The following is an 11,871-nucleotide window of genomic DNA, read 5'->3' as shown; positions in this document are numbered from 1 at the left end:
GTTCTCGCGAGAGGTTTTTCCCCTCCCTCCCCTCTGCCGCTAGTGAGTGCGCGAACGAGAAAGGAGGAGGGCGCTTCAGGCGAAAGAGCTGCAGACGCCATTATCCTCTGTTTCTCTGCTGCTGCAACCTCGACGTCTTACCTACGTCCCGCTTTCTTGCGGCCTATAGGTAATTGGGGTTTTTGGCGCTAGGATACTATAGATTCAGGCATGGGTTTGGCCTCCCTAAAGGCTGCCTTGACTTCTATCAAGCCCGGCTTTTCTCAGGCCCTTAGCGGCCTCACAATCTGAAGGGAGGCGCCGGCGCGAGGCGTGGCGTCGCCTCCTTCGGCGCTTTGATTGACGCGGCCTTGGGCCAATCGCTTTGCCCTCGCGCCACCGCTAAACCCCGGGCAACCAATTGGGCTCGGCGGCGGGGTAGGAGAGTGCGGGGAGGCGGGGGAAGGCGGCGGGGGCCTGCGCTCGTTCTCTGTCTAGCTGTGACCGGCTGAGGCGGCGCGGCGGCACGGGGACGGCGGATTCGCGGGGTGAGGAGTGGGGCTGGATGAACGGCGCGTGGGGGCGAGGGTCAGAGACGAAGTTTGCCGCTTGAGGGAGGCGTTTGGGGGCTGCTTGGTGGTTGGCGGATTCTCAGGGAACGTTGCCCGGTTTCCCCTCCCCCCACCTCCGCCATTTCCCTGAGCGTATATCCGCAGTCCGCGTTGTGGTGCTAGAGGCTTCGGGTAATTGCGAGGTGTGGGACTGTAGGATGATCAGTAGTTCTGTAGTCTTCAGAACTAGACGCCTGGTGTACGAAGGAGAAGCGGCCGGCGGGCGGGACCCGAGGGCAGCGGAGAACGCCGCCGCTCTCTTTGTTTGGGTCCCGCTGCACTTGGGGCCTCCCGGCCCGGGAGCGGAGGTAGAGCGGAGCAGATGGAATGGTCGAGGCTGCCTCCGTTGCTTTGTCTCTCCCGCGGTGGGGGGAGGGTGCGGGGGATGAGATCTCGGGACCGCGTGGTGGGTGGGGGAGGGGGGGTCCGCGCTCGGCTCCGCCTAGTAGCACGTAGTCGCCATTACGCGGGCCGCCATTTCCTGTCGGGTCCGGGTGAGGAGCGGCGCGGCGCTTCTGCTCTCTCCTTCGGCTTTTCCGCTCTTGTTATTCGGCTGTTGCTGAGCCCTGGTACCGTGGCGGGGGGTGGGGGGGTGAGGCATGTGTGCGTTCCGCTGCTCTCCCATATTTAGCGATTTGAGGAATGGTGACCAAAGGACCTGAACGGGGAACCGCGGCAACGTTTTCCTTAAAAGCCGAGCCCGCTGTCTTCAAGTTATTTACCTGAATCGTTTAGCTGAGTGATGGGCGGTGAGGTAGCGTTTCAGTTAGTCGTTAAAAGGTTTATCGACAGACGTTACGGAAGAACGGGGGCCATAAAGGTAGCTCTGGGCTGTGTAGCTCTCCGTCATCTGCCTACCAAAGCCACTTGTCTGCTCTTTCTGCTAGACCTGTAAGGGCTGGTGAAAGGCTGTTTGCAGTCCCATTACTCCGGCGTTAAAGGTATAATTGTTAGGTTATAGACTTCTAACTTAAAATATTCTTTTGGTGGCAGTATTAGCATTCTAGGGCTTCATTAGCTCTGTTGGAATAATCGGGTATGATTGGCAGTTGGGGTCTGCTCCTGTATGAGGTTTTACGATTTAATCTTAAGTACATTGACCTTATTGTTGTATATAGCTTGAATTTGTCTTCATGTTTGTAAACTTTCTAGAGATTTCAGAGAATGGCATTTCAAGTCCAACGGCAGGAAGCCCACACGCAATTTAAAAATCAGTATAATTTTATACATCTATAAATGTGTACCTTTAAGGACAAAATTGAAGGCTTTGGGGCATATGTATGTTTTACAGACCTTTGATCTGTACTGTATTGTAGAAAACAATTAGTTATCATGGTGGGCACTCCGTCCAGTGGCTAAAAACTGCATGGTTTTCTTTTTGCAAAAAATCAGATAGGTCCTTTCCTTTTTTGTTTTTCCTAAAGCAGTCTTTTGAGAGTGTAAGACCCAGTTTTAGAGATGTTTAGTTTGTATTTACATCACTGTTAAATTACTATTCAGTAATAAGCAACCAAAAAGCAAAACTCAATTTATGTTGGTTTTTATAGGCTACTGCAACACTAGGGTGTCAGTTGGTCCCGCCCAGAACTTCAGTTCTGCTCTGCAAGGATATATAATACCTGGTACGTTCTAGAAGCAGAGTCATTTTCCTTTTTTTTCTTTCTTTCTTTTCTTTTTTTTTTTTTTTTTTTTTAATTAGCAAGACACAAAGCTTACTTTCCAGTAAACCAAATGTACTAGTCTCTTTATCTTTCAACAGATTGGTGTGTCTATTTAATACAAGAAAATGGAAACTGAACAGCCAGAGGAAACCTTCCCCAACACCGAAACCAATGGTGAATTTGGTGAGAAGACATTTTAATTTTAACAATTTCTGGATTTTCCGTTTTGTTACTTTCGTTGTTTGGAACTGTTTAGTCTGACATCCCTGTCAGCTTTCTCTACTTTCATTTATGAACTAGAGATAACTAATTTGCATTGGTGACTCTAAACTTAAGATATCTTGACAGTAAATATATTGTTTCTTTGCATTTTAATAAGTTCAATCCTTGCAAGCATCTTGTCACATTGTTTTGTGTTTAGAAAGTATTATTGGAAGAGAACATGCTCTAATTGACTTAGCAACAAATCTCTAAACAACAGTTAACTTCCTCTGACCTAAGGGTTGAAACTAAAATGTAATTTAATTAAAGGTGTTTTTTCTTGTTAACGGGTGCTTGCTCTGAAATCTGAACTGTTAATTTCTAGGTAAACGCCCTGCAGAAGATATGGAAGAGGAACAAGCTTTTAAAAGATCTAGAAACACTGATGAGATGGTTGAATTACGCATTTTGCTTCAGAGCAAGGTATAAATTTTATTCTTGAAAATTTAAAAGGGGTTCTTAACTAAGGTAGAAATTAAAGTGAGTTCTGATTTGGCCCTCTGGGAAGCATTCTAAGTCTTACAGGTTGAAGAGTTAAAAAAGGTTTGTGTGGCTCTTTCAAAACAGATTTGTAGGCCAGGTTGTTTTGATCAAATGAAAGTACTTAATACAGTGAGTCATTGCAGGTCAAAGTAGCAGAGAGGGTGTAGGTAATGTTTAAAGCATTGATGGATAAAAGTTTATACCTTGATTGCATTGTGGGGAAAACATCTAGTTGGCTGCTTACTTGATGGATCCCATCACATGTCACCTTGTAAAGATAACTGATAGGTTTTAAGTTATTTCTCAGAAGGAAACTATAAATTTAATCAGTGCTTAACTTTCATGCTCCATGCACTTCTTCCCATGCTGAATATCCCAAAGCAATCTTAAATGTTTAATCCCCAAAGCACAAATTCCCTGGTTTTTCTTTTCTTTCTTTCCTTTTTTTTTTTTTTTTTTTTTTTTGACCTGATGGTTTTTTGAGTTTATCATTTCTGATCTTTAGCTTTATGACCCAAAAAAGAGAGGTTAGGGGTTTTCGTTTTTAGGTTAGGGGTTTTTTTTGTTTTGTTTTGGTTTTTTGCTACGGTTTGAGCTCGTAGGAAGACATTTAATATAGGGAAAGGGGAAGGTAAGCTTATTGTCTTTTTCTCTCCTCCAGAATGCTGGGGCAGTGATTGGAAAAGGAGGCAAGAATATTAAGGCTCTCCGTACAGACGTAAGTATTAACGAGTTTAAACTACTACTGGAGCAGCTTCAGTTTATGTGTGTGTAGAAATTTAAAGATTTTGTGTCATAGAAATCATTTAATAGCCTAGATACGAGCCATTTGTAATATTCGGTTACATAGATGATTTCAAGGTTTGCCATTCTGATTTAACAAAGCCCAGATTGAGTTTGGGGAGGGAAGGGTCTGTATTAAACCTCTTCACTTTCTGATAACTTTCCACCAAATTATTCACTTCAAGATAACATTTTAATTAGAAAATAACAGTGTAAAAACCCTTAATAGCACCATTTACTGTGTGTGAGTCGATTACAGTATATCAAAAACATTGCAGGTGGCTGATTAAACTCAAATTTTTATTTTCTTTTTTTAATCCGTCCATCTGTTTAACAGCTTGCACATGGAACACAGATTAATGTTGAGGTTGCATGATTTAAATATGGGTAAAGAATAGAGTAGACATGGGAAACCATTTGTCAATGCCAATGATTTGAGTCTTCATATTTTATAGTGGGTTGACTCTTGTGATTAGACACACTAAATGTTGGTATCACCAGAAGTGAGCATATTTCTAGGACTTGGCTACACCCAAATTCCTAAATTTTTTTTTTCTCATAGTGTACACTCTTTTAATGTTTCCTTGCTGAAGTTGAGGCAAATAATAACTTTGTGTTGAATACTTATTTGATAGTATTTCATTTCTCTCTTGGTCGCAGATCTTTGTATGTTCCTCTTGTAAACTGAACTTGAAATTTTGTTTAAAATTTTACTTGCCTTGCTAGGATCTAGGAATGCGTTTTAAACCTCCAAGAAACCAAACTGGTCTTTTTTAAGAGTTAGGGTTTTTGGTGGTGTGGGAATTTTTGTTTTGTCTTTTATAAACCTCTCTCCTCTTAATCCAGATGTTTTATATAATTATCTGGGTTATTAATTTCCCCATTTCCTCAAGAATTTCAGTAAACTGAGTCATGACAGGTTTTGTGTCTACCCTCATGAGCCAGCCTGCTACTGAAACATCGTTTGTTTAAAAAAAAAAAATAGCTAGTACCATCATTTTAAGGTCCTTAAATGTTAAGCCACAGTCAGATATAGAGAAGTCCATTATTGTGTTAGTCTTCAGAACAACTTAAGCTTGTTTCATTAATTGAGAGTATGAGTATAGTTTGTATTAAATTAAAATTTATTGCTTTTCCCCCTTTTCCCTCTCCTTGTTTTTTTGGCCATATATCTCCGTTGCCCATGTACTGGATCGACTTACCCCTGCGTTGCCCACCATGACGTTGGCCCATCCGCCCCTGAACGCCCATGTGAAAACCCTGGTTGGCTATGCCCAAAAATGTGCTCGTTGCCAAACGGGTACCATACTTGACAACTTCTGATTGAATGCCCATGCCCAATGCCAACATCCACGAACGCCAATGACCAATGCAGTACAATGCCAGTGTTTCAGTCCCAGACAGCAGTGGCCCCGAGCGGTATGTCCCAACAGTTTATGCCTCACTGCCTGATTAGAAAGAGAGAAATGTATTTTATTACCTGCCTTTTATATAATTAAATAGTATCCCCTTTAGACGGTGTATTGTTTTTCAAGTTTCTGTCTTATTTTCCCCATTAAGTCTTTTTGTCACTGAACTTTTACCGTGAGTTGCCCACCCAAACGATCCACTAATTTTATTTCGATGGAAGGAGCACAGCTTCAAGTGTTGCATATTTGCTGCATTGTAAATCAGATTGTTACCAAAATAGTCTCTCGCTCTGTCTTTGTGGCCCACCTTGCTTCCCAACATTGCCTGTTCATAATTTTTTCTGATGAAATGCTAACTCTGGTTCACTTTCTTTCACTTCTCATTTGTGTTGTCTTTGTTTTGTCTCGCATTTGTATTTGTTTTCTTGCAGAGCCCATTAGTGATCTAATTTCTAACTGGTATCCATAACCTTACTCCAGATATAATGTTCACCACTTGCATATTCCCCCACTTTTGCCTAAGAGAAGGTGTGCCAGTTTTACCAATGTAACAGCGAGGGTATCCTTAATTAACTTAGTGGTGGCGGGGAACATAAATATTCAACTCTGCTTCAGTTCTGGTCAATTTATTGCCCACTTAATCTGAGCCCTTCCAAGAGCCCATTCTCTCTGTCTCTCTGCAAGTCTCCTAATACTGTTACCATGTCTGTATTGGGCATAAAACAAAATGCATGTGAAAAATCTATAAATAGGCTACTTTAAATGGGGAGATTAAATAATTGTATGTTACTTCTCTGTAAAAGTTTGTATGACTAATGATGCACGCAAAACTCATTTTTCTTTTCCACCTTTTTTGTACTATCTGGTATTTGTGATGTTTGACAGCATATTGAGTATCAGTGCTGATATTGAAACAATTGGAGAAATTCTGAAGAAAATCATCCCTACCTTGGAAGAGGTAGGCTCTCTTTTTGTTCTTAACGTATTTGGCAATTGAGGGGGATGGTTGGAAGTGTTTTATTGGGCTTAATATGGGGATGGTGGAGAGACAGTGACTGTAACAGTTTGTAGCAGCAACATCTTGCACTACATAATGTGCATGGTTACAATTCCATCATTTGTTTTAAAACATATTTTTTTTTAAAAAAGTTTTTTTAATGTAGCCTGGCCACTCCAGAGTAAATCTGAACTATCTCTGTGGTCATGCACATGGGTTTAGCAGGTATTTTATGGGCTGTGGTTACAGGGGAGGGTTTGGGGGTTTTTTTGTTTTTCTGTTTTATGGGGGTGTGGGGGTTTTTTTTATTATTAGAATATTGGTTGTGGGGCTGTGTTGGAGAGGACTATGATCTAGTTCAAGGATTGTTTTAATTCTGTGTAATCCTGTATTTACTGGGTATATAGGAAAAGGTTACGTGTTGATTCTTAAGAGTAGATAAGTAGTTTTCCGTTTTATGGTATAGATATAGATAATGAAATATGTTGTAGTAGCTTTACCAATATATGCGACAATAGCCTGATCACACTAGACACTTAACCTATTACTCTTATTTTTCTACTTTCAGGGCCTGCAGTTGCCATCACCCACTGCAACCAGCCAGCTCCCGCTCGAATCTGATGCTGTGGAATGCTTAAATGTATGTCATAGTGCCATTGAACCCCACTGAAGTATGGAGCCTGGCCCATAGGATCAATTTTATTTTTAACATAGTGTACTTTTCCCGTCTCTATAGAAAAAGGCTTAAAAACATGATAAGTGAATGGTCTTACAACTCACTGTTGACCCTGCTCCATGCTGCAGTGGGAATTAACTACATTTGCAAAGTGCTTTGCAGTCATTTTTATTATGGTGTTATTTGAATGTTATTAATAATTTTGTGGTAACAGCGACATGCTAAATGGCTGCAGTGTGGGTATGGTGTTGCAGGACCTGAAAATAAAATAGTTTTTTAAGGTGGTGCAGAATGTCCTTTTTGGGCCTGGCTATTGAGGATAATAAGCACATAACTGGTAAAGTTATTGAAATATAAATTCAGGTTGCTCACTGCAACAGTATATTGTCATGCTTATAGCAGATAAGTGTATTATTGGGGATTCCTTGATACGGAACTAAAATTTTATAATTCTCCCTCTGCAGTACCAACACTATAAAGGAAGTGACTTTGACTGCGAGTTGAGACTGCTGATTCATCAGAGTCTGGCAGGAGGAATTATTGGGGTCAAAGGTGCTAAAATCAAAGAACTTCGAGAGGTAAAGGCAGTTTTTTGTTTTGTTTTGTTTGCTATATTACTAGACAGTAGTGTTTCCTATAGAGCTGGGTCAGTGGTGTTCTCATTCCCCCTTTTTGAGTTCTTTCCCTAAAATCTTAATCACTTATATTTATCTAGTTCACTTTTAAAATATAACAGAAAGGCCTGGGCATGTTAGGACAAGTTCGACCTTGACCTAACCTACCATGGTAAAGTCCTGGAGTTCCTAATAGGGTTTTTATGTTGGGAGTGGGGGCAGGTTTCTGAATGTGAACCAGGAAACTTTGTTTTTTCCCTTCTGATTAATGCTTCTCTTTTTCATAACTTACCACAGAACACACAGACAACAATCAAGCTTTTCCAGGAATGCTGTCCTCATTCCACTGACAGAGTCGTGCTTATTGGAGGAAAACCTGATAGGGTTGTAGAGTGCATCAAGATCATCCTTGATCTTATATCAGAGGTACCTTTGGAATATTATACTTATTATTTTAATTCCATGAAACAGACAAATATTTTATTTTAACTTAGTTTCACGATGTTGAGACATGGTTTTTATTTGTCCTTAGCTAGTTGTTTAGTTATCACTGTAATTTAAAAATTCTTTGGGAGAGTGGTCATTTGATCATTGGTGAGGATTTTTAATAGCCTTTGATCCTTCAAATGAAGTTTTGTAGTTTTTCTATAGTACCACATTGCACAGCTTCCCAACGGATATGCTTCAGTATGAGTTATATGCTTACATAAGATAGTGATAGCTCCAGTCCTTGAGATGGGGAAAATTCTTTATAGACCCCATTGTGAAATGTGTGAACGGCGTTTCTAGTCTCTTGAGATGGAACAGTAAAAGCAGGCTGCTAAAACTTTGTTTGGGACTCAGCAAAAATAATGCATTTTTAAAAATTCTTTTCTTCCTACTATTAACCTTTGCCTGCATTCCGTTTCCTGACATAAGTACCTCCCAGGAGAAATACAGGACTTGAAATGTTTGGCTTGTTATCTTGATATGAAACAAGGCTCTTTTCCTTCAGTCTGTAACATTGTTATATTTTTGTTTTAGTCTCCCATCAAAGGACGTGCACAGCCTTATGATCCCAATTTTTACGATGAAACCTACGATTATGGTGGTTTTACAATGATGTTTGATGACCGCCGTGGGCGCCCTGTGGGATTTCCCATGCGGGGAAGAGGTGGTTTTGACAGAATGCCTCCTGGCCGGGGTGGGCGTCCTATGCCTCCATCTAGAAGAGATTATGACGATATGAGCCCTCGTCGGGGACCTCCACCACCTCCTCCTGGACGAGGTGGCCGGGGTGGTAGCAGAGCTCGGAATCTTCCTCTTCCTCCACCACCACCACCTAGAGGAGGGTAAGTTTGTTCCATTGACACACATTGCTGATCTATAAGAGGCTTCACTTTATGGGTAGTTAGAGTAGGTTTTTATTAGGTGTGTGTGACATGTAAGCAAACTGAGATTACAACAAGTACTATGCTTGCAGAGATCTAATGGCCTATGACAGAAGAGGAAGACCCGGAGACCGCTACGACGGCATGGTAAGAACATTTCATTTATCAGTGTATACATGAAAGCTTCTAGGAGTCTAATGTCACATAGCTGACATTTTGTTGAAGATGATTATTAATTGGAATGTTTGCTTTACAAATGAATTTCGCAGACAGCTAGTTAAGTCATTTCAGTTGTTAGTTGGAATATTAAGACTTCATTTAGCCCTTTTTTTGTTTGTTTTTGGAGAATATTTGATTTCTGCCAATATTTTAATGATGGAAAGTAGAAATCAGACATAGAAAAATCAGTAGCTCAGTGGCCAAAACAGTGCGGGTTATGTTAATAGTTCTATCTTTGACACAGGTTGGTTTCAGTGCGGATGAAACTTGGGACTCTGCAATAGATACATGGAGCCCATCAGAATGGCAGATGGCTTATGAACCACAGGTTGAGTATCACGGGTGTTTTTGTATTCATATCAGTAACAAATGCTTCCCTACTTGCCAGTAAGTGTTGACTTCCCTTCATGTAATGTTCTTGCTTCTGTGCTATGTACCTGAAGGGTTTTCTTCCCTTAAGGATTGTCTTCCAAAACGTACTAGGGAGAATGTGGGAGGACTTTAGTTTCCTAAACTAAGACTTTAGGAATATTAAAAGACCTAGAGAATAGTTTTGAAGGCAAAGTAATTTTTTATTTTTTCTTTCTGTTTTTAGGGTGGCTCTGGATATGGTAAGTTTTTTCCTTTGTAAAATGAAAACATTATTTCATGCTTTCTAAATGAACTTAATGCTCATTATTTAAATCAGATTATTCCTATGCAGGGGGTCGTGGCTCATATGGTGATCTTGGTGGACCTATTATTACTACACAAGTAACTATTCCCAAAGATGTAAGTATTCTTTAAATTTTTACATTCTTGCAATGTTACAAGGAATGTTTAATGAATCATTTTCTTTAAATTCCCTGACACTTAACTAAAAGGTCTTAAAATTTTATGTTAGGATTAAAATTGTGTTTTACAGACTTCAGTGAGGTGTCTTTCTCTGGTTTGACTCTTGTACAATTTTTGAAGCAGAGGGTTCTGAGCCCCTGATTTGCTTATTAAAGAAAACCTGGATGTGCAGCATAAATTATTGAATTATTTTAATTCAAACCTTGATGGGTTGGAGGTCTTTAATCCTAGAATGGACTATGTATTGTTAATACTTGATATTCACTGAAAATACCAGTAATGCGGTTATTTTTAAAGTATATCATAAACACTTGTTTTTAAAAATCTTTCAGTTGGCTGGATCTATTATTGGCAAAGGTGGTCAGCGGATTAAACAAATCCGTCATGAGTCAGGAGCTTCGATCAAAATTGATGAACCTCTAGAAGGGTCTGAAGATCGGATCATTACCATTACAGGAACACAGGACCAGATACAGAATGCACAGTATTTGCTGCAGAACAGGTCAGTTTGAGTTTAGCTTTATGTTAGCATACCCATACTAAAACTTTAAAAAGCTTTTCTTCTCAATTGATTTTTCTTTTAGAAGCCATGGTGTCTCAACCTTTTGGGGACCTAACTTCTAAACATCCTAATAGCTTTGCTTTAATTTTCTTCTGCTTTCTTACTAAAAATGAAGACATTCAATACTAATCTTGCTGGAAGAAGCCTTAACCAAGCAAACTTCTCATTTCTCTGGTGAAAACTGCTGCCAAAACCACTTGTTATAAATTATACAGAGCCTGTAGAAAATATAGAAGATTCAGTGGATGTTGGTCTAGTTCTGTGTGGAAGACTAGTGATTTTGTTGTTTTTAGATAACTAAATCGACAACAAATCACAGTCTGCCATATGGCACAGGCCATGCCTCTACAGGACAAATGATTGGTGCTGTAAAATGCAGCATTTCACACCTTACTGGCATTTCTTTGTCTTTTCTACCAAGTATTAACAACTTTTAATTTCATTTTCCTAATTCTGCTCTACTAATGTCTGATTTACTATTAATCATTTTTCTGGAATTTTACATTGCTCTAATTTTTTAATTGCTAATGTTTTAATTCTTATTTCTAATTGTAATGGACATGTTTATCATTTGAATTTAGCATTGAAATTGTCTTAATGTTGATTAAGATGTTACGAACAAAAATTCTAATTCGTACTTTTTTTTCTTTTCTTTTATAGTGTGAAGCAGTATGCAGATGTTGAAGGATTCTAATGCAAGATATTTTTTCTTTTTTATAGTGTGAAGCAGTATTCTGGAAAGTTTTTCTAAGACTAGTGAAGAACTGAAGGAGTCCTGCATCTTTTTTTTTTTATCTGCTTCTGTTTAAAAAGCCAACATTCCTCTGCTTCATAGGTGTTCTGCATTTGAGGTGTAGTGAAATCTTTGCTGTTCACCAGATGTAATGTTTTAGTTCCTTAAAAACAGGGTGGGGGGGGGAAGGGCGTGCAAAAACTAACATTGAAATTTTGAAACAGCAGCAGAGTGAGTGAATTTTAATTTTTGTTCATTGTTGGTGGTTTAAAAGAAAAAATTCCCCCCATGTAATTATTGTGAACACTTTGCTTTGTGGTCACTGTAACATTTTGGGGGGTGGGACAGGGAGGAAAAGTAACAATAGTCCATTTGTCCCTGGCATCTATTCAGAGCAGTGTGCAGAATGTAATGCTCTTTTGTAAGAAACGTTTTATGATTTTTAAAATAAATTTAGTGAACCTATTTTTGGTGGTCATTTTTTTTTTTTTTTTTTTTTTAAGACAGTCATTTTTCAAATGGCTGGATCTTCAACCCACCCCAAACTAAACACTAAGTTTGATTTTCAGCTCCTCTGTTGGATATAAATAAATGTATCTCTTGGAAATAGGCATAATATCTTGGCCAATTCCATTCTGGTGATTTCTTGATTTGAAAGTCCATTGCTTGGGAAGAAATT

General features: G+C 39.6%; 1 protein-coding gene across 17 annotated transcripts; it reads left to right on the top strand.

Moving 5' to 3' along the window:
* Positions 1–4: 4 nt before the first annotated feature.
* HNRNPK (heterogeneous nuclear ribonucleoprotein K) lies at positions 5–11,657 on the top strand. 17 transcript variants are annotated; one of them, XM_082695256.1, is made up of 17 exons: positions 31–169; positions 2,138–2,212; positions 2,350–2,434; positions 2,838–2,935; positions 3,657–3,713; positions 5,154–5,197; positions 6,073–6,145; positions 6,753–6,824; positions 7,325–7,438; positions 7,772–7,900; positions 8,498–8,805; positions 8,937–8,991; positions 9,308–9,391; positions 9,659–9,674; positions 9,752–9,834; positions 10,230–10,399; positions 11,180–11,657. In XM_082695256.1, exons 3-17 carry the CDS (start codon positions 2,377–2,379, stop codon positions 11,208–11,210), a joined length of 1,392 nt encoding a protein of 463 aa, XP_082551382.1. In that variant the 5' UTR covers positions 31–169; positions 2,138–2,212; positions 2,350–2,376; the 3' UTR covers positions 11,211–11,657. The 17 variants fall into 17 exon arrangements, 14 of the variants coding, with proteins under 14 accessions (XP_082551380.1, XP_082551382.1, XP_082551376.1 ...); XM_082695250.1 differs by having other exon boundaries at positions 11,120–11,657; XM_082695252.1 differs by lacking the exon at positions 31–169 and adding an exon at positions 419–527 and having other exon boundaries at positions 11,120–11,657.
* Positions 11,658–11,871: the final 214 nt, after the last annotated feature.

The sequence above is a fragment of the Mustela nivalis genome, assembly GCF_964662115.1.
Source record: "Mustela nivalis genome assembly, chromosome: 13".
In the NCBI taxonomy this organism is placed as follows: Eukaryota; Metazoa; Chordata; class Mammalia; order Carnivora; family Mustelidae; genus Mustela; species Mustela nivalis.
The sequence above is the reverse complement of the archived record's forward strand: the minus strand, read 5'-3'. Positions and strand labels throughout refer to the sequence as shown.